At 46.7% G+C, this 22,576-nt stretch overlaps 2 protein-coding genes across 2 annotated transcripts in view; one reads left to right on the top strand and one right to left on the bottom strand.

Moving 5' to 3' along the window:
- Window positions 1–7,683, top strand: part of GAB2 (GRB2 associated binding protein 2) — a 258,560-nt gene extending 250,877 nt beyond the window's left edge. The window contains 3 exon segments of the mRNA XM_020972287.2: window positions 237–339; window positions 1,808–1,933; window positions 2,915–7,683. Coding sequence (XP_020827946.1) covers window positions 237–339; window positions 1,808–1,933; window positions 2,915–3,058 — 373 coding nt within the window. The 3' untranslated portion in view covers window positions 3,059–7,683.
- The window catches only part of USP35 (ubiquitin specific peptidase 35), a 65,408-nt gene continuing 50,253 nt past the window's right edge, over window positions 7,422–22,576 (bottom strand). Inside the window, exons 11-12 of the mRNA XM_078156940.1 lie at window positions 18,102–20,526; window positions 7,422–13,575 (exon numbers count right to left, since the gene is read on the bottom strand). Of these exons, the coding sequence (XP_078013066.1) occupies window positions 13,402–13,575; window positions 18,102–20,526 (2,599 nt within the window). The 3' untranslated portion in view covers window positions 7,422–13,401. The remainder of the gene's footprint in view (window positions 13,576–18,101; window positions 20,527–22,576) is intronic.

Below are 22,576 nucleotides of genomic sequence, written 5' to 3'. Positions count from 1 at the left end.
CAAAGTATTTTCTTCCTTTCCTTATTTGAAAAGTCTCTAAAATGCTAATTACAAAGCTTTGTCTTCAAAATGCTAGTAACAAAAGTTTTGATAACAAAAGATATAGGAAAAAGCCATGACATGTGAGGTAGACATACCACAGCCTTATTGAACTGAAGTATCCTTTAAAAGGCATCATTTAATATGCTTGGCCTTTATAGGGTTAACTCCATGTATCTTTCTCTTTCCACAAACAGTCATACCTTCAATGCTAGCTCTTCCCAGTCCTGCCGTCCTGTCTCCACCCAGAGCATCACCAGCACCGATTCAGGGGACAGTGAGGAGAATTATGTCCCCATGGTAAGCACCACTAGGAAGACAGAGTCTGAGAGGGGAGTGGGGAAGAGGCGCATTCAGTTTGACAAGGCAGATCGTCTGATCTGGAGGTCCTGTGTGGGTGCCCTGATTATGGGAGCCTAGTGCCTGTTTGACAAAGGTGCTAAGAATCCAGTCATTTATTCAAGTGTTCACCAAATTGTTAGTGAATGTCCACTTTGTGCAGGGCCCTGTGCTGGCCACTAAAGGGGATAGAGAGGTGTATGAAATGTCCCCTGACCTCAATAATCTTATAACCCATTGTGAAGTGAGGTAAGGATGATATATGTATACAAATAATTTTTTTCAATAAACTTCACAAGTTGGGAGAGTTGATGGGATCTGGGGGGTTGATTAGTATTTTAAAAATGGGAAAATACCCTAAATCTCTCTTGAGTGCTTCTCCAGATTGGGAATAAGGGTCCTAGGCCTGGAAAGTGACTTCCCCTCTTAGGGCCAATGAGGAGTCTGGCCTAGATGGTTTCCAGTGTCCCTTCCAGCTCTGTCATTCTATGTGCAAAGGTTCTTTTCATCTCTAGCATTTTCTATTCTGGGGTCCCTTCCAGCTCAAACTGCTTTGCAAAATGCTTTATGAATCCTCATTATTGTTTATTACTATTACTAGTATTCTATGTTATAAGGTCTCTTCCAAGTCTTCATATTCAATGTTCTAAGTTCTCCTTTGGTTCTGATTTCCTTGATTTTTTTACACAAGAGTTTCGATATCGTCTGGTCGCCCTTGGCCTGCTGGGTTGATAGAAAACTACATGGTCTCCAAGGTCCCTTCTAGCTTGGTCATTCTGTGTTCTAAGTTCTTTTTAATTTCTAACATTCTCTGTTCCAAGGTCCTTTCCAGCTCAAGGCAGGAATTCTAGAGCTGAAAGATCTAATGCGTAGTATTAAATGACAAGTGCATTAGAGGTATAAGCAGAAGGCCATGGGAGGGCCTTCCCTCTTCGGTTCTTCTGAGATCTATGACCTCATGGGTGCAAGAGATGTCTTTTTCCTCCTCACTTTAACTGGCAATTTAATGAGTTAATGAGTTGCTGAGGGTGATGAGCTTCTCTGCTAGTCTTTAGGTAATGGAGCCTGCCAGAGCCTATGCTCCATTGAAAGAGCCTTGGAGAGCTGGGGGTGGAGAAGTGGGGGGAGGGAGAAGGGGCCTCTCCATGCCACAGTGAGGCATGACAGGAAGAATCAGGCAGAGGCCTCCTTGCTCATAGGTGGAAGCACCATATGTGTTTAAATTTAATTTCCTTGGACTGAATTGATTTACAGAATATCTCTGTTCTTTTCTGCAAACAAAATGATCGATTCCCCAACCATCTTTCCCCCTTATTTTTCTCCCTTTGCGTCCTGCCTGCTTCTGTTCACTTAAGGTCTAGGGATCAATCCCAGAGGGAACTCCTTGCTTGTTGACACTGTCTCTTCCGCCTGTGTCCCCTTGTTACAGCAAAATCCTGTGTCAGCATCCCCTGTTCCCAGTGGCACAAACAGCCCTGCTCCCAAGAAAAGTACAGGCAGTGTGGACTACTTAGCCTTGGATTTCCAGCCAGGCTCACCCAGCCCCCACCGAAAGGTACCAACAGGGAAAGGGAGGGTGGGGGATGTCAGGGACTGGCTGGGCCACCATGCCGGGTGAAGGGTAAGGATGCAGGGCAAGGAGTGAGTCATGCCATCAGCAGAGCAGTACAAGCAGAGAAGTAAACTTTTAATCAAATAATAATCTTTTACTTAGGTGAGGTTTGCTTTCCGGGTTTATGAAGCACTTTCTCATCCAAGATCTCATTTGGTTCTTACAACAGCCCTGTGATGAAGAGGCTGTGCTAGCCTGATCCATCTAAGTGCAATGGAACACTCCTATCAGAGCCCAAGGGTTCAAACAAACCATCCATTTAATAAAAGTACAGTCAGATACTTCTGGTAAAAGCAGTTCCTAAGGCCATCCAAGAAGTCCAGGAAGATTACTTGGAGTCTCAGGAACTCCCTGCCATAGTCTTGAAAACTGATTTTATATTTTTCTTGCCCCAAGGGCTCATGGGGCACCATTCGCTCAAATTGCCCCAGGCCTGCCCCAGGCCTTCCTTGCCCACAACGGTGGTAAGTGGTACTGCTGAGGATGGGGGTGGGAGGGTGGCTCCTTCACACCTCCTTAGTTCTACCAGTGTCCTGACACAGAGAGGAGTGGGAGTGTCCATGGGAGCGGTTGCCTGGGAGGCACTTAGCCATCAGAGGCAGCCATGGAGTAAGGAAGCCAGCCTCAGAGCCTGCCTCTGACCCATTCCGGTTCAGTGACCCTGGGCCAGTCTTTTAATGTTGCAGTGACTCTGGCAACTTTCTAAGACCCTAAGTTGCAAAGAAGATAGTGACCTGCTCTGGTAGAGCTGCCTCTTTTCTTCATCAGGAGGTCCCTGTACCAACAAAATGATGTGTATAGTATAGTTAAAACATATCCACCAGCTAGGCATCAGCTCAGGAAGAGGAAGGGAGACACTTCTGCTTGGAAGAAGGGCAGGCCACACCCCTGCCACTCACACTGGCTTGTGTTTCTGCTCCACAGCCATCTACATCATCCATTACATCAGATGAGAAAGTGGATTACGTACAAGTGGACAAAGAAAAGACCCAGGCCTTGCAGAACACCATGCAGGAGTGGACAGATGTCCGGCAATCCTCAGAGCCCAGCAAGGGGGGCAAGCTGTGAAGATCAAGGCAGGCCCTGGACCCAGGGAGGGGGGTGTCCCTGTATGACTTCTTCCTGCTTCCCCTTCTCCACCTCCCTCCTCCCTGGGGTCCCTGGCCTGCTCTTTGGGCCTGGCCTTTTAGACTTTCAGTCTTCTGAGGCCTCCTGATGGGGCTTTCCTATCCAGAGGCTGGGCAGGACTCTCTCTCTGGCCTTTGGGCACCAGCTCAGGACCACACCTTTGAGCAATACTGAATGCCCAGAGCCTACCCACCCCTGCCTTTCTTTCTTCCAAGCTTTTTCTGAAAAGTCTCTGCAGCCACCTCTAGCTCCCTAGCCCTGGGTATCCTCCTCTGAGCCAGGGTTGGCTGTCCTCCTGAGCATCCAGAACTCAGAGTCCCCAACTCACTCCGTGTCACAGCCTCCAGCTCCCTCACTTCCAGCCTCTCTCCTCTCAGCCTGGACATAATGTGCTTAAAAGGCTCTACCAGCCTGTCCCTATTTGCTTCAGCAGGGGGCACATTTCCCAATAGAGAAGTGAGGAGTCTTTGTTAGAGGTGGCTCTCTTGGTGGGGGACCCTTGCCTGCTCTGTTGGGGTAATCCCCAGCAGCAGGGAGCTCCCCTTCCCCAGGTCCAGGGCCTCAACTTGGTCAAGGAGGCAGGTCCTGAGGCAAGGTGGGGAAATCCCAGCACCAAGGATCAGGGAGTTGGCTGACATTTACAGTGCCCTACCCTTCAGAGGAGCTGCTTCCAGCATCCCAGGATGGGGAGAAACAAAATAGACCAAGGGGGCCAGAAGACCAAGACCAGGATGTCAAGCACCTGAAGGCCATGGATATTGAAACTCCGGACACTGAAACTGTGGACTTGTGGGGTTTGATGAGTGTGCCAAGGCCCCTGCTGGGATGGAACATATGCCCTGCTCAGTAGGGAAGGACAGACACCCAGAGGCAGCTTGGGGCTAGTGCTAAAGGTGTTCCTTTCGACTTTGGATGGTGGGACTCTGGGGGATTGGAGAGGATATACTATAGGAAAGAGGGCAGGTTTTCCAAGCCAGGAAAGGGAAGACCACAGTGCTTGGAGGCACATAGTGTTAGAAGGAAACTGGATTCCCACTGGAGTGTGCATCTGTGGGAGGGGGAATGTAGTGAAGGGGCTGAGGCTGGTGAAAAATGTATGAAGGGAGCAGGTAATGGAAGGGAAGGCTTTGGGAGGGTTAATGAAGAATCTGAGGTGATCCTTTATGGGAGTGGATTAATATGGCTGAAATGTAGCATTGAAGAGGGTAATGTCATGGGTCCAGGTAAAATGCACCTGTTGTGTGGTTGCTGATGTTTTTGATGTTATGGGCATGGGAGAAATTCATTGGGGAAGAGGTCATGGAAGAAATGCAGTGCAGGAGAGAGATGAGGCTGAACGCAATGGGAAAAATGTGGAGGGAGAGATGGGCAATGAATGTCATGTGGAGAAGAGGAAATGTAGATAGGACTGATGTCATGTACATAAGGGAGTTGTGCTTGTAGGGGTAGTTCTGTACGGGGGTCTGGGGAAGCTTGTGGATTGGGATGGAGTCTATTTCAGGGTCAACCTGGACATCTTCCCTGTGTCCCTACTTGGGTGAGGCCAGAAATCCTCAAATCAAAGCCCAGATTTTTTGGTGGAAAAAGGGGCAGTCTTTTGGAAGGGATAGGCACATGCCACAGAATGGCAAACCTTAGAGACCAAGTCTGTGTCGCACACATGTATGATGTGCCCCAGAGACTGGGCCCAGGTGGGGTGAGGGTCGTCATCAGTGTTTTACCCTGGGGCCTGCCTGGTTTGCAGCTGTGATAGAACAGGGTTCTTGCTGGGCTTGGGAAGCAGGAGTTAGCCCTGTATTCTCTGAGAGGCAGAGAAGGCCTATGTGGGTTGCTTTCTCATGGTAGGACAGGAGATTTCCTAAGATTTGCCTGGTGGTGGTGATGAGTTACTCCTCATAAACTCAATTATTTGAAATTTTCATAGGATTTGCAGCTGGAAGGGACCTTTGAGACCAGATTCTAGTCTAATCTCCTTATTTTACAAATGGAGAGACCAAAACCTAGAAAAGTTAAACAGTTATCTCAAGGCACTAGTAGTAGTAGTAGTGGTGGTGGTGGTAGTGGTAGTAATAGTAGTAGTAGTCGTAGTAGTAGTCATAGTAGTAGTGGTAGTAGTAGTGGTAGTAGTAGTGGTAGTAGTAGTGAGACAAGCCCAGTGGCATGTTTTTCTTGCTAGCCCATGCTCCTGTCTCTTTCAGGACTTCAGAGGAGTAAACCAAATGCCTCCAGGGGATCTCCCAACAGAAATACTGTGTTCAACCACACACACCTCTCTTCTCTCAACCCCCTCAGCCCTGTTGGCCTGGAGACTAAGAAATAGGGAAGGACCAAATCTAGTCAAGGAAAAGGGTGGTAAAATAGGGGAGCATGACACCCAACACCTCCAGGATACCCAGCATGCAAGGGTATTAGCTAATCTGCGACATACCTCCTAGGCTACACGTCCTTAGATCACGTATACATTATCCTTCTGTGCCTCAGTTCCCCCATCACAAAAATGGGGTAATAGCAACCTACCTCATTGGACGAGGGTTGAAGCTGAGTTGACTCTGGGTGGCCAAGTTATGGCCTGTTACCTCTAGGTTCCTCTTTTCCCTCCATGAGGGGGACTCTTGTGTCAGCCTGGGAGCCCATGCTTGGTAAGGGCAGGGAAGGCCACCTTCCTTGTTCTTAGCTCATAAAACTTTGTCAGAAACAGAAGAGGCTGAGAGATCAGCATCTTGGAGAAGAAAGCAGAATTCTGCCTCGGAGCACTGAGAAACACTGGCCAATTCTTTTCTCCTCCCCAAATCATTTTACCATAAAAAAATGGGGGGGAAAATGGCCAGGATGGCTAGCTTTTGATGTGCTCTCAATCCCAACCATATTTCCTGGTAGCTGCTTGGCTCTGATTGTAATAAAGCATCGTATGCTCCTAAACCTGCCCGGTACCCACTTTGAGAGGACCCTAAATGGGGAAGCCCAGGAAAACAAGGGGGTTCAACTCAGTGGCCTAAGGCCCTTCTAGCTCAGATATTCAGAGTCCAAGGTTCTCTGGGCCGTAACAGTCTGTGTTAAAGGCATGAGGAGACCAGACATCAACAGATGCAGCACAGCCTCAGGAGGCGATGTTTGCATCCTCCTGGGAGCATCTGTTTGGACTCCAGGAGACACCAATGAAGAGCAGCGAGCCCTAAGGCCCTCCAGCCTACCACTGGGAAGCATCTTTCTCACTTTCAAGGGGCAGTGGAAAACAGCTGGGGACAGTATTTAGGTTAGTTCAGCCCCAGCTGGGTTGGTGGCCTAACCCCCCCCCCAAACTCCCACCCCACTCTAAGCCTTCACTTGACAAGCCAAGTCTTTGTCTCCTGATTTCAGTAACTGCCCACACCTGCCACATTCGAAGCTGTGTAACTACTCTTTCCCCCGCAATTCCAACAAATACACAGAATGAGGGCCAGAGTTTGGTCCTTGGGCCTTGCTTGGCAGGGTTATAGGCAGATATTATACATGTTGGTGACATCACATACAGCCCGGCCTATGCTGTCCGGCTCAATGCAGATCGAAAAGCAATTGTCCAGGGGTGTGGATATAAAAGAGGCCATTTTTTCCCCCTGCAAAACAATAACTGAAGGGAAGCATCTTCCACACCTATCCCCCAGGAGGCCTTGTTTATAGTGGGTAATAGAGGTATGTAGCAGGCATTGAATATATGGGTAGAGAACCAAGGTTCTGAGCTGTGGCCACACCAGTTACAGCCCTTGGGGCTGTACGAAAATGAGCAATGAAAAATGGACAAGTGGGTGGGTGCCAAGGAGCCAACCCCTAGTCGGCCCCTCCCCCCACTCAGGGTTGGGGTAAGGGGAGATGGAGAATGACAATGAGCCCTTGATCCCAGGCCAACAGAAACATATAAAGGTCCTGCCCCCTGCCCCTCCATGGACCGGATGATCTCTAAGCTTCCGTTTGCCTCTGCTGACGTTCTTGGATTCTGCAATGAGCAGGAAGAACCCAAGAGATCTGGAAAGGCCATGAGGCCAGACTTGTGGTTTGGGGTGGGGGTGGGGGATGGCTGCAGAGGAACCTGCGAGACCATCCCCTGGAGAGCTGCCCCACGAGGGGATACCCGGGGCTATGCTCTTGTATCTACGTTGGTGTCTGTGTCTTGAAACCTAGAACCATTTCCTGGGGTCCAAAGGGGAAGGGAGGGTAGACTTTGTGTGAAACCTTCCCCAAGCCCCCATCTCCAAAAGGAGGAGAAATGGATTGTAGTGCACTGTGTACCTGAGATGTTAACTGTTGAAAATGGACGCGTTTCCTCAAATCGCTGTTGGTGGCCAGTGGCCTAAATTATTAATTTATTCTTTTCCTTTAAAAGAAGATGAAGAAAGCAGCCTTTGTAACATGTATTTATCCTGTAAGTAGGTCTTGAGGTTGGGAGTGGGAGGGGGCGGAGGGTGGGGAATGGGTTTAACGTAGCTAATGTTTCTGCCGTTGATGAAATATGGTACAGGCCCGGTGAAAGTGAATGCCCTTGTTAACTGCCAAGGACAGTAGGGCGAGAATAAAGGCAAGGAGAAATCTGATCCTCTGAGTCTGTCTGTATCTGAGGCAAATGGTGGATGGAGCTCGAGGGCCCCGCCACCATCACAGAATCACACGCCTCTCATGTCCAGGATGCTTTAAGGTTCACACAAAGACCCCAAGAGGTAGGCAGTGCAGGCATCATCCCCATGGTTTGGAAGAGGAGACCACAAGGCCCAGAGAGTCAAGGTGATTTGCTAGAAGACACAGCCAGAACGTGAGTCCCAGTCCAGTATTGCTGCCTAATACATAGCTCAGGATCATGGACAGAACTGGAAAAGGGACTTGAGAAGTCATCTGGTTAAGCCCCTTATTTTACAGATGAGGAAACTGAGGCTGAGAAAGGTTTCAGTTCAGATGGGGAAACTGAGGCTTATTGAAGTGACAGGACTGGGCTCAAATTTGCACTCCACTGCAGACTGATGTCTGGCCAGGTTCCATCCCTGTCCAGGAGGTAGCAGGGAAGCATCTTTTGGTGTCATTGTGCTGAAGTCTTCTCCTCTACTTGAAATGCCTCAGAAGAGCTCCCATTTTTTCCCCTCCCTTTCTTACCAGGTCCTTACTCCCTGCCTTCTTACTTCTCTCTGAGACCTCACTTTCAGTCTCAGCTCTGATCACACCAACTGTGTGTAATCAATTTTGTGTAATCATCTCACCTCTCTGGGTCTATGTTAAATAAGTATTCATTTCTATCATGATTTATACTTTACAAAGTACTTCCCTCCAAACAGCTGAAGTCAGGAATGCAAATGGTATCCCCATTTTACAGATGACAAAGCTGAGGCTCAGGTGAGGTTATATAACATCCCACTGTCCCCATGTGTCAGAGCCAGGAATTTTGACTCCAAGATAGTACTACTCCTCTTTCACTGAAGAGAGCTGACTCATCCCCCAAACCTTCCATTCTCCTTCCCCTTTCCCTTCTGCCTGTCTCTGCTGCGGACAGTTAGGAGAGAATGCTGTGGTCAAGATGGAAGGCAGGAGGAAAGAAAAGGGAAATGCTGCCCCTTGGAAACCTTCCCAATTTTAAGCCCTTGTATTTCCTCAGCCCCAGGGGATGAAGAAGATGATGGAGGATAATAATTATCCTGAGACTCTTCAGGGCTGTTTACCTAGTCTGCTACTGCCAGGCCCCAACCTGGGAGTGATCCCACCATTCCTGTCTGGCAAGTTGAGGGGAAGGGAAGCTGGAGAAGCAGAACCACTTTGCCTTATAGCAAGTGAGAAAGAGCATTGGGTTTTGAGTGTTAAGATGAAGACACTAGTGACTTGCCCGGGGCTCCTATCCTATCTCTGATATTAGCTGTATGATCATTTCTTTTTTTTTTTTTCCCGCTTTTTGGTGAGGCACTCAGGGTTAAGTGACTTGCCCACTTGAGGGTCACACAGCTAGTAAATGTAAGTGTCAAGTGTCTGGTCTAAGGCCGGATTTGAACTCAGGTCCTCCTGACTCCAAGGCCAGAGCTCTATCCACTGTGCCACCTAGCTGCCCCAGTATGATCATTTCTTCTGAATCTGTTTCCTCTTCTGTAAAATTAGGATAATATTGGTCCACACTCAGGACCTACCATCTCCCTCCCAGCACTGGTATGAAGAGTGTGGCAGAAATGTACATATAATCAGTCAACCTGCAGTTTCACCACTAAGAATCTGACTTCCCCTTGTTATCTGAGAGTGAAGGAAAACAATTGCTCCCCCTGCTCAAAGCCCAGGAGCACCCTTTCTCCTAAAACTTTACCTAGGGCAGCTAGGTGGTGGAGTGAATAGAGCACAGCCCTGGAATCAAGAGGACCCGAGTTCAAATCCAGCCTCAGATACTTGACACTAGCTGTGTGACCCTGGGTAAGTCTCTTAACCCCAATTGCCTCGCCAAAAATAAACAAAAAACTTTACCCATTGGAGACTGTACCCAGTATCTTATTAGTCACAGACCATCCTGGTGAGGGAAAATAACTTACCCAAGTCACACCATCAGTGACAAGAGTCAGATTCAGGACCCAGCTCAGGAATTCCTAGTCTAGAGTCCGGCCCAAATGCCAGCTCTGTGGGGGTCTCCTCCCAGCCACTCAGGCAAGAGAAATTAGATTATAGGAAGGAAAGAAGTTACAGACCCATAGAATCTCAGAACTGGGTTCAAATCCAACTCTACTACTTGGGTGAAAGTGTGATCTTGGGCAAGTTACCTCTGCCTCCAAGGCAGCCTTGGACTAGCTCAGCTGCAAGGCCCCTTCCAGCTTTAACTCCTGTGAACTTCACTATCAGAACCAGAATCTAACCTACAATCCTGACACATGGTCATCTGGACTCTGCTTCTGGTGGGTGATGCCCTAGCTGAGACTGCCCTTCAGGCACCTAGTCCCCAGGCTCCTTTTCTCACCCTCTCCCTAAGCCTATGTACATGTCACGCCTCCTGTCCCACCTAGCTCCAATCTTCTATGGAATAGAAGCTGCTTGAGGGCAGGCACTTTTTTTTTTTTAACATTTTGAATCCTCACCTTGAGCACAGGATCTCCCCCATATCAGATCTTTTGATAAATGTCTGCTGAATGAGGTACTCCCTCCCTACTACCTACAGCCCATTTCACTTTGGGGCAATCCCCTCAATAATGAAGGGAACCTGCCAGGTGAGGGGAGTTGGGAACAGCTTTCACATTGCAATGAAACCATGATTTTATTTTTATGTGTTGCTGTCCTTGGGAAAGCAAAACCAAAAATTGGGTTGTGGGAAACCCAAGACTGGAGCTAAAGGAAAGAGAATGGGCTGCCCATCTTGGGGAAAGGAGTTCCCAAAGCTGTCTTCCCCTATGGGGAGAGGACAGCACCCTCCACCCAGTGCCTCCCTCCCGTCCGCTAGCTATTCCTCCCCCTCCCCTTGCAGTTACTTTAGCTCTGGACTCTCACCCCTCACTTCTTACCTCAAACAAACAAAATCAGAGCTTGCTAGGCCTCAGACCTAACCCCCAAAACCCTACCTATTAATTTTACTATTTTTGGTGAGGGTTTTGTTAGTTTGAGACTGAGTACCCCCAAAAGGTCCAATCTCACCAGTGATCTGTATAGAAGGTATGACTTGCTGATCACTTTCTGACCTAAGTCAGTTCACTTCTCCCATTGGCAACCTGGTGGTGCCCCTCCCAACCTTGGGGGGGCTGGGAGGGGAGAGAGGGACCCAAGGACAGGCTCACTCCGTTGATGCCAGGGTTCCTCTGGCCACCTGGTCAGCTTTATCCCTGCTGCGTCTCAGAACTCCCCAGCTCAAGCAATCTACCAGCCTCAGCCCTTTTAGTAGCAAGAGTGCCACCTCTCCTATGTGAACCCCTTTATTGCTATGCTAATGGCTGATGATGGTGGCTCACTTATTCTGTACTCTGCCTTTCCCCACAACAACCCCCTGAGGTTGGGAGATGAGGCCACCAAAGATCAGAGGGGATGTGACTTACCCAAGGTCCCATATGAGGCAAGTAACAGAACTGGACCCTCAAGTTCTGTATGCATACTAAACTAATAATGTAAAATGCTCCCCCCACCTCCCCAATTTAAAAAAGATACAAGGATCTTAACATGGGCAACTCTAAGGGGACTACTCAGGCACCAGAACAAGCTGGTAGGGGGCACTCTCAGATCAACCATTTCTGAGCCTCAGTTTCCCCATTAACAAAATGGAGATAAAAATATAACACCAATATGACTAGGAGGTTGTAAGGATAAAACTGAGGCTGCATGATTTAGTGAAAATGCTGGGTCAGAGGATCTGGGTGTGAATCCCAGCTCTACCTGTGAGTCCTTCTGAGAGGCCCTCTCCTTTGGTGGCCTTCAGTTTCCTCATCTGTAAAAAGAGATTGGACCAAGGTCCTTTCAGCACTCACTCTCTTAGGACTGGAATGGTCTCCAGGGTCCCTCCCAGCTTTAACCTCCCATGGTCTAATGGATGTGAAAACACTGCAGAAATATAGCTACCACATCTGGAACAGAACCATTTGCTGGGTCACCACTCCCCTCTCCTAGCTGCAAAATGTGCTAGTCTCTTAGTAAAATAAACAGCAATCCCAGGTAAACCCACCACATTTCAAGCACAGCCAAGGGACCAGGCCCAGGCTGAGTCTTTCCTGTCCTAGAGAAGAGGGAAGCAGCAGTATAGAGGTAGTATAGAGGTGAGTGGGCAAGGTCACTCCCCATCATACTGTACATGCAATTGGCAAAAGCTGGCAAAGAATCCTGGCTTTGCTAACTATGACCTTAAGCAGGTCATGTCTCTTCTTGGACCTCAGTTTCCACATTTGTAAAATAAGAGGGTAGATTAGATGAGTTCCTTTATAGCTCTAAATCTGATTGTTCTATAAAGATCCTATGACCACACTGAGGCTTCCAGAATGAATGAGTCAATTAAATTAAGTGCTCTGCTGAACATACTAGAATGAAGAGGCTTAACCATTGGGGTATCCCGGACCCCTCTGGCAGTCTGGTGATGCCTACAGTAGACCCCCCTTCTCAGAATCATGCTTTAAAAATAACTGAAGGAAATGCTAAATTCAGCTGTGAATGCAAATGAAGATGTTTTGGTTTTTTTCCTCCATCCAAGTTCATGGACACCCCGAGATCTCTCCGTGGAGCCCTTGGTGGGGTGGGGTGGAGAAGGTTTGTGGGCCCAGACTAAATATACCTGCACTGGGGGAAAAAAGAAAGGTTACATCAACACCCACACTGCCTCACCCATCCTTCTCCAGTCTATGATCTCCCCGATTTGGAGAGTTCAGAGTACGTTATCAGGGAATGATGACGTTATTTGCACATGATGGGGAAGATGGAGGGGAGGAAAAGGAAAAGGGGTAAGGAGGCAAATGCTGCATGATGGCAGAACATTAGAGCTGTGAAGGTCAGTGATGCCTCATCTCCCCAGACCTGATCATGTACTTTTGTAATAGAATACAGCTGTTACATAAGCCAGGCCCAGGGCCATTTGTCTTTGACTGGCCACCATATGTGCTTGAGTCAAAGCACTGTTACCAGAGGACCCTGACATAGCTGTTTGTACACAGCAGGCATTTCAGTGAAATCAATGAGGATACAAATTTATATGGCATCTGAACAGACTTTTGTGTGCACTATGCTTGGGTACTCTCTGAGTCAGGTCCTGAGGACCCAGTTCCTAGAGCAAATTGACCAAAAGCCCATACTCCCACGGGCCCTAGGCCGGGCCTGTACCATTAACCTCTGCCTCTACCCCCTCAGAAAAGGCCTTAGATGGCCTCCTTAGATGGCCTTCCTCCAGAAGGTATAGTCAGAGAATCTCAGAGCTTGAAGGGACTTCAGAGGTCATGTAGTTCAACTTGTACCTGAATAGAAATCCCCTCTACGATGTCCCCAACAAGTGGTCATCTGCCTTTTGGTTGAATATCTCCCATGACGAGGAGCTCACTCCCCATGGAGAAGTAGCCTGCTCCATGATTGGACAGCTCTGAGCTGAAATCTGCTCTCCTTGACTTTCTCCCATTGTTCCTAATCCTGCTAGGAAGCTAGGCGAGGAAGAACAAGTCTGCTTCCTATATTTGAAGATAGGACCCTGTCCAACCTAAGTCCTCAGTTGGTATGGTGAAATCTCTGAGCCCACCCTGTCTTGTCCTGCTTAAGGAAGAAGGGGCCTGAGGTGGCCTTGCAAGGGAAGGGGTATCACAGAGCAGGCTGGGGACTAGGAAGAGAGCACGGGATTGGGGTCAAGACCCCTAGAAGACAAGTCTGTGGAAGGAGCTGCCGTTGCCTCCAGCTGCTGGGTCACAGCCCCCTGGGGAGCCTTCGTCATCTTCATCCTTGTCTTCATCAAAGTCCCTCCCCCAAGGGGGAGATTTGGGCAGCGCGGAGATGTAGGCTGATCTGCTCCTGGCTTCCTTTTCCTGTTCCTGGAGACAGAGAGAGGGGTTTCAGGTAAAGGGGGTGAGAAGGGAAAAACAGAAGCTCGGGATCAGGACTGGATGTCAAGGATGACCCCCAAAAAGTAGGGCATCAGGTAGGATTGTCACGGAATCAGAGCCACAACTGGAAGCTTTGGCATTGGAGCAAAAAGCTCAAGACACGTCCTTGGGCAAGCCATCCAAATTGTGCCTTCAAATGAATGCTGTACTTTATTTGAAAATAATAAAGGAATAATTAAGATAAATTCAGTCAGAGGGGAGGAAGAATCAGTAACTCTGGTGACATCTCTGCTGCTAGAGTGCATGTGTTCAATTTTTCACTCCTTAAATTTTGGTGCCTTGGGGCAAAGCCCTGATCACCCCACCTTAGTTATGACTCTGTATGAATCAAGAGAACATTATCAGCACAGGATGAGGCCTTAAAGATCATCTAGTTCAGGGATGGGGGACCTACAGCCTCGTCCTTTTATTAAGGGGATTTGTTTTGTGAAGTTTGAATTCAAAGGGCCACACTTGAGGACCTGCAGGGCCACAAGTGACCTTAAAGCCACAGGTTCCCCACCCCAGATTTCTAGTTCAATCCTCTCATTTTAAACTGAGGACCAATGCAGGAAAGTGATTGTTCATGATTGCACAGCTAGTTAATCACAAGGCCAGGAAATGACTTCAAGGAAAATAATTGTCTAATTGTGGGACTTCAGGCAGCAGGGGAATGGGAGGCAGACTCTAATTACAGAAAGAGCGTGTTTCATTTTTTGAGGTGGTCTTTACTATACAAATGCCCCTGATTCCCCCAGAATAGCTCTTAAATGATAGCAGAAAAAAACCAGAAAGTCAAAACACTAGGATTCATTCTAATTCCAGGTCTGCCCCAACCAATTCCTCAGGAGCATGGCCTGGATTAGATAAGCTTAGATAAGTGGTAACTATAAAGTAGCAGGAATGAATGTTTAACAAGCACACCAGAACTTGCATATCCAAGAAGGAGAAGCCAAGGATTCCAGTGCTGCATGGGGGCACGGAGGGTATCCTAGACTTGGTGCAGGAAACAAGCATCAGGTGATCTAAGGGGTTGGACAGAGGCCTGGAAGCACTAGACACTCTCAAATTCCGCCTTCTCCCTGAAACCGTCCTTGTTGCCAGGGTGGCGTGACAGGAAGAGTCCTGGGCTTGGAGGTAGAAGACCTTCAAGTTCCATAACTGCCACTTACAGCAACTAGGTGGCATAGCGTATAGAGCTTAGAGTCAGGAAAACCAGAGTTCAAATCTGACCCCAGACACTAGCTGAGTGCCCCTGGGCAAGACATTTAAATTTCTGTCTGCCTCAGTTTCCTTAACTGTAAAATGGGGATAATAATAGCACCTACCTCACATGCGAGGATTATTTGTAAAATGCTTAGCACAGTACCTGGCACACAGTAGGTAATTAATAAATGCTTATTTTCCTCCTATTTGTGTGATCTGTGTCTAACTACTATAAGGCCCCTTTCTGGGCCTCAGTTTCCATGCCTAGAATGTGGAACTAATACAACTTGCATTCCCTAGATCACAAGAATATTTGTTTTTGTTTAGTTGTTTTCAGTCGTGTCTGACTTTTTTTTTTTAAGGCAATTGGGGTTAAGTGACTTGCCCAGGGTCGCACAGCTAGTAAGTGTCAAGTGTTTGGTCTGAGGTTGGATTTGAATTCAGGTCCTCCTGACTCCAGGGCTGGTGCTCTATCCACTGTGCCACCTAGCTACTCCTGTGTCTGACTCTTCATGATCCCTTTCGGGGTTTTCTTGGCAGAGATACTAGAGGGTTTTGCCATTTCCTTCTCTAACTCATTTTACAGATGAGGAAACTGAGGCAAACAGGGTTAAGTGACTTGCCCAAGGCTACATGGCTACTAAGTATGTGAGGCTGGATTTGAACTCAGGTCTATTCTAACTCCAAGCCTCGCACTCTATCGACTATATCACCTAGCTACTCCTCACGGGAATATAGTAAATCTCAAAAAAGCTATAGAAATGGGGAGCTGTGGGCCAAGAACTCTGTCAGAGCTGCAAGGATCATAGTGTCTGACCTCCTCTTTTTACAGATGTCCCAAAGACCAGATATATTGTCTTTCACAGTTGACAGAGCCCTTCTTTGATTGGACTGTTTGAATACCTCCAATGATAGGGAGCACACTCTCTTCCGAGACAGCCTGTGCCATCATTGGACATCTTGGATTTAGAAGTCTGCATTCTTTTGAGCTCAGACCTGCCTCTTTTAAGAGAGGGCCATGGCTCCTAGCTTTATACTCTAGGGCTAAGAGAGGATCATTTCCTACTTAAGACCACAAGGCCTGAGAAGCAGCCAAGCTGGTATAATCTCTCAGTCCTGACCCTGGCCCTTCCTGCCTGCAGGACTTGGGGACACCACAGAGCAGGCACTTTTAATAACATCTCCAGCCAGGAGATCCCAGCCCCATCATCTTTGTCTTCCAGGTGTCACCTCCTCCATGAAGCCCTCCTTCACCCCTTCCCTCTCTTCATGTATTCACTCTCTCCCCCTTGGCTGCTCCCTCCCCTCCCCCTTCCCCCAGACCCGCTGTATTAGATTTAAAGTTTCTTGGACAGAAGAGCTGTTGTCCCTTTTTGATTCAAGATGTAATGAAGCAGATTTTCCCGTGTGGCCTCTTGCCTGGCCCAGAAAGCAATTCTTAAAAAGGTTTCCTAATACAGTCCTAATATATTGTAACCAGGACTCCAAAGGGGCTGGTGTGGTAGGGTGGAAAGAGTCTTGGACTTGGAAAATCTGGTTCAAAGAAAAGATCTGGGTTCAAGTCCTACACATCTTTAATGACCCTAAGTTATTTTGCCTTAGTTTGCCTTAGTTTACCCTACAGTAAAATAAGGGAACCACACTAGAATAGGGATCTTTCGTGTCACAGACTCCCCCCACAACTATGGTAGACCAGTGAAACCAATGGGCACCTTCTCAAAATAATGTTTCTAAAGATAGAAAATAAAATACATGGAATTACAAAAACCAATTATATTGAAATATAGTTATCAAAATATTTTTTTTAAATAAGCTCATGGACCCCAGGTTAAGAACCTCTCATCTTAAAAAAAAAAAAAAGAACCTCTCATCTTTAAAGTTCCTCCCAGCTCTAAATTTATGATCCTAGATCACACTTATTTGAACACGTAGGTTCTAATCACGATGGCTCTTGACTGGCCAAATGAAAAAATTATCAACTTTGGTCTTCAAGGGTTTCTACAATCTAGTTCCATGTTACCCTTCAATACCCTGTGTTCCCTGAAATTAGAGAACTCTCCATCTCCTGTTCTCATGCTGCTTTCTCTTATCCCCCTCTTGGCTCTTGCCTCCAACCTCCAACCCATCCCTTTGGCTGGACCTCATCTTCATTGGTGGAGACCCTCCTTTCCTTTAAGGTCTAATTCCTGTAGAAAATTTGTCCTATTGGACAGGTTTAGGCCCGCCTGGATACAGATGGGCAGAGTCATCAACCAGTCCTCAGTCTCCATGCAAAGGGAATGGGAGAGACAGCTGACTTCAGCCACTTCTCTGCACATGTGCCTGTTGGGAAGGAGCTTTGCATGGAGACATGTTCTCTGTTTAATAGGACACAGGAAAGTGTTGTTCCAGAGGACCACAGAAGAGGCAGAATGGTGAAATACAAAGATCCCTGACTCCCAGAAGCCTCCTGGTTTTAATCTCAGCTGTGCCATTGACCTGTTGTATGATGAAGACACTCATAACATTTCTTCTCTCTGGCACTCACTTTCATCATATAAACAATGAGGGAGATGAATGAGAGGGTCTCTATGGTCCTGTCTAGCTTTAATACTCCATGTTCTCTTTTCTAACATTCTACATTCTAAGGTCCCTTCCAACTCTAGCATCTGATATTCTAACATTCCATGTTCTATGGACCCTCTAACATTCTATGTTCTGATGTTCTAGGATCTACCATTCTACAATCCTTTTTTTTGTTTGTTTGTTTTGGTTAGACAATTGCGGTTAAGTGACTTGCCCAAGGTCACACAGCTAGTAACTACAATCCTGTTACTAACATTTTATGTTCTACATTCTAACCTTGAGTTCTAAAGTCCCTTCTGGCCTGAACATTGTGTGACTCTCTAAATAGCCCCCTCTCCTAAGGGCATTAAATTTGGGACAGATTTTTTTTTAATGGATTTAAATACAATGTTTAGGGGAACACAGCTGTTGTATAAAGCAAGGCACAGCTGTAACTGTGAGGTGGTCCTGGCAAGCTTCACTTCAAATACAAGATGCATGAGGTCAGGATAGAAAGAGAGTAGGAATGTCTGTAACTTCCCCTAGAGGGACATAAATATAATAACAGCAATAATAGTTAAAAATCACTCCCGCAGTGTGGATGGTCATAACCATCCTGGGAGGGATGAAGTGTAAATTATAATATTCCCATTTTACAGATAAGGGTATTGGAGACTCAGTTAGAAGGAAGACCCACCTAAGTGTTTGGGGCCTGCTCTGCTCACCTGCAAGTAAAGAATGTTGTCTTTAGATATGGCTTCAATCAAGTCTTTGTGGAGGGCTGGTTCACTGTGGGGTCTGGGTGACCTGGGTTCTGCTCTAATCCCCTCTCTGGCTCGCTGCCTGTAGAACAGCACATAAGCTGTGTCCTTGGGAAAGAAGGAAGTGACATTACTGACTGACTCGAAGGAGGAGAAGGAGACCCGAGTGTCATTGAACAAATACCACTGGCTCTCCAGTCCTGGGGGCTTTTCAGCAGATGAGAGACCCGTGGACCCTGGCGAGTTGACGGTGGCTGTTTTCCCTTCCCGGGCGTAGCAGTAGTAATGGCCACTTTCTGAAGAGATGCCTGAGTGCACCACAACGCTGCAGAGGTCATAGGCTGCACAGGCCTGGCCCTGGTCCTGCTGAGGGCAGGCACCCGCCATGGGAAGCCGAAGGAACAGGGGGATGGAGACGTTGTCCAAGATCTTCTTCCGACGCATGGTCCGTAGGTCGAAGGAGAAGCGCAGAAGGGTGAGGATGAGGTAGCGGGGTCCCTTGCTCAGCTCAACCACCTTCTCTGCATCCTGCAGGGAGGCACAATGCTCACAGTGATAACGGTTCTCGGCTGTCAGAGTCTCTGGTGACAGGAAGTAATTGAGAAGATCTGGGACTGACCGAGAACCCTCAGGGCCACACATCTGCTCCCCAGAGGCAACCCCCGGGTTCCCTCCAGTCTTTGGACCTAGGCAACCTTCCTCTTCTTTCTTTTTCTCCTCCTTTTCTTTCTCCTCATTTTCCTTTTTCTCCTCTTTCTTTTCATCCACCTTTTTTCCCTTCTTTTTCTCCACCTTTTCTTTTACTTCCTTCTCTTTCTCCTTTTTTTCTATTTCCTTTTCTTCTTTCCTTTTCTCCACCTCATTTTTCTCCACCTTCTCTTCTTCCTTTTGCTCCACTTCCTTCTTTTTCTCCATCTCCATCTCCTTCTCTTCCTTCTTTTTCTCCATCTCCATCTCCTTCTCTTCCTTCTTTTTCTTCACTTCCTTTTTCTCCATCTCTTTTCCTTCCTCCTTTTCCTCCACCTCTTTCTCATCTTCCTTCTTTTTCTCGACCTCCTTTTCCTTTTCCTCCATCTCCTTTTTCTCTACCTTCTCTTCCTCCTTTTTCTCTTCTTTCTTTTTATCTACCTCCTTCTCTTTTCCCTTCTTTTTTTCCAACTTCTCTTCCTCCTTCTTTTGCTCCACTTCTTTCTTTTTCTCTCCCTCTTCCTTTTCCTTTTTCTTTTTCTCCACCTTATCTTCCTTCTTTTGCTCTACCTCCTTTTTCTTCATCTTTTTCTCCATCTCTTTCCCTTCCTCCTCCTTTTTCTCTACCTCCTTTTCTTCCTCCCTCTTTTTCTTTACCTCTTTCTCTTCTTTCTTTTTCTTCATCTTTTTCTCCATCTCTTTGCCTTCCTCTTCCTTTTTCTCTACCTTCTTCTCTTCCTCCTTTTTCTCCACCTTTTCTTCCTCCTTTTGTTCTACTTCCTTCTTTTTCTCTTCCTCCTTCTTGTCCACCTTTTCTTCCTCCTTCTTTTGCTCTACTTCTTTCTTTTTCTCTTCCTCCTTTATCTTCACTTCCTCTTCTTCCTTCTTTTTCTCCACCTCTTCTTTTTCCTTCTTTTTCTCCACCTCTTTCTCTTCCTCCTCCTTTTCCTCTACCTTCTTCTCTTCTTTTTTCTCCACTTTCTCTTCCTTCTTTTTCTCTTCTTCCTTTTGTTTCTCTACTTCCTTCTCTTTTTCATTCCTTTTCTCCACCTCCTTCTCTTTATCCTTTTTCTTCTCTTCTTTCTCCTTTTGATCTTTCTTATCTGCCTTCTCTTTTTTCTCCATCTCCTCCATCTTCTCCTCTTCCTCCTCTTGCTTCTCCTCCTCTTCTTTTTTCTCCTTTTTCTGAGTCTTCTCTTCCACGTCTTCCTTCTCCTCTTCCTTTTTATCATCGTTCTCTTCTTTTTCTTTCTTTTCCTTTTCATCCTCTTGTCTGAAGTTGCCTCTGTACCCTCCAGGTTCCTTGAACCCAAGGATCTCAATGCTCACAGCCGGGGGCAGAGCATCCCCAGCAATACAGTGCTTTCTCTGTCTCCGGGCCCCCTCGGTGCCTGCACCCTGGGTCTTGGCCGGTGATGGAGGGCCTTGGACCCTGACATCTTCCACTGGCAGCATGACAGAGCCCAGGCGACGGCGACGGCGGTCGGGGGGTGGAAAGGCCAGGGAGAGGTCAGTGAATGCTTCCTCTCTGGTGGAGATGTTAAGGCAGCGGAGACAGCGGATCCGTGTCACAATCTTCCCACCGAACATTTTCTCTACGGCTGTTGGGCTTGGGGTGGGATGTTCCTCTGGTGGGGACGGTGTGTTTGATTGTTTGAGCTTCTGGCAAATTCTCTTCCCTGTTTTCTCCTCTTCGTGCAATCTGCAGCAGGATTGAGGGAGGGAAGGCATGCAGAGAAGAAAGACGTACACCATCACCACACAGTATCTGTATGCATATATACACACATTTCAACATAATCATGTATACATTCATACACTCACAAGTGCAAAATATAGGTGTGAATTTATGCATGCATATATGCACACATGCATCAATCACTGATATACATGCACATACATTTATACATGCATATGCATGCAGGCACATGTGTACATGAATCATAAGACCACACAGTTATAAACATCTTTATGGTTTCACATGGCCTTATCATTTTATTTCAATGTATCTTCACAACAAGACTATCAGTCCCATTTTATAAATGTGGAAACTGAGGCTCAGACAGAGAGAGAGAGGAAGTGATTTACCCAAAATAGTAAGTTTCAGAGTGGAATTCAAATCCAAGCCTCTGAACTCCCAATTCTGTGTTCTTTCCACCTACCAAAGCCACCTCTGTCACAAATACACACTTAAGCTCTCAGATAAATATACATATTCCTATAACTGGATACAGACAAGAACATACAGTGACAGAATCTTGGAATGTGAGAGCTGGCAGGACCCTTAGCACATAAACAGAGAATGGGAGAGCTGGGAGGGACGGACCATCAAGCTCGTCCCCTAGTCTTCATTTTACAGGTGAAGTAATGGAGGCTCAGATTGGGGCAGTGACCTGCCGGGTGCCAGTCCAGGTTCTGAAGATCTTCAAACTTCCAGTCTGGGGCATTTCCTGTTCTACCACCTTGTACCAGCATATGCACAAACACAGTCACACATCCACAGATAACTCCCTTATACACATGCCTGTTCATAGACATGCAGATACAAACGCTATATACATAAATGCAGATATAATACACACTCATTCACATCCTGAGTTATTAATCACATACAGCCATTCAGACACACACACACACACACAAATATATTCATCTTTACATAGTCACATTTTTAAACACACACACACACACACACACACACACACACACACCAAGTTTGACTGAGCATTAAATACTCGATTTTATCGATCTAAGCAAAGCCAGTCTTTGGAATTCTACTTTCTTGGTTCCTCCCTCACCACCTCCTCCCACTTCCCCCTAATTCTGTTTCTCAGAATTGCTCCAGGCCCCTCCCTCACTCTCCTAATCTCTCTTCCATAGCCCTTCCATTTCTCTGAGGTCAGATGCTCACTCTTTAACCCTCAACACAATGGGCCCCATGATCCAAGCACTTCCTGAACCTGGGAGAAGATCTCTGGCAAGTCAGGCTGCCATGGCCCCTATTCCCCTACCCTAGTGTGATCTATTATGATCTATCAGAGAATAATCTTGGAATCTGAAGGGACCTCAGAGCCAGCTGAGCAAGAATCCTGTCTCCAGGATCTCCCAGTGGCCATCCAGCAGTTCACTGAAGCAAGGGAGGTCTTAGGCAGCACCTTACATTTTGGACAGGGCCAATTGTTAGTAAGTTTTTACTTATATTGAGCCAAAATGTGCTTTTCTGTAACTTGATGCATCTAGAACTAAAATGAACCTTAAGGTACATCTATTCCAATCTTCTCATTTTATAGAGTCCCAAAGAGAAATGACATGTCCAGAGTTAAATAAAGAGTTAACAGCAGTTAGCATTTAAATCTCCATCTTCCTACACCAAATCCAGGTGCAGGCCTGAGGACCTGGCACAGTTCCTCATTATCATTATTTTTTTTCATTCATTTATTTACTTATATTATTTCATTATCATTTTTTTCCATTTATTTATTTATATTATTTCATTAGCATTTTAAAAAAATCTACCCTGTAATCTACCTGGCATACTTAAAATTTTTCTGCTTACATCTGGAGTTTGCCTCCTGGTATTTTCTAGCTTGCATTCAAATCCTGTGCTTCTAGCTCTATCCTCTGGACCCAAGGAGAACTACAAATTGGTCAGAGACTACAAGGCATTTATCCCAGCTGCCCTGAGTTCTCTCTTTTTGAGACTGAACACCAGCAGTTCTTTCATCTGATTCATGCATGGTCTGAATCTCCAG

Source organism: Phascolarctos cinereus, unplaced genomic scaffold (assembly GCF_003287225.1).
Source record: "Phascolarctos cinereus isolate Bilbo 61053 unplaced genomic scaffold, phaCin_HiC Scaffold_726;HRSCAF=1367, whole genome shotgun sequence".
Classification (NCBI taxonomy): Eukaryota; Metazoa; Chordata; class Mammalia; order Diprotodontia; family Phascolarctidae; genus Phascolarctos; species Phascolarctos cinereus.
This window is presented reverse-complemented; position numbering and strand designations above follow the sequence as displayed.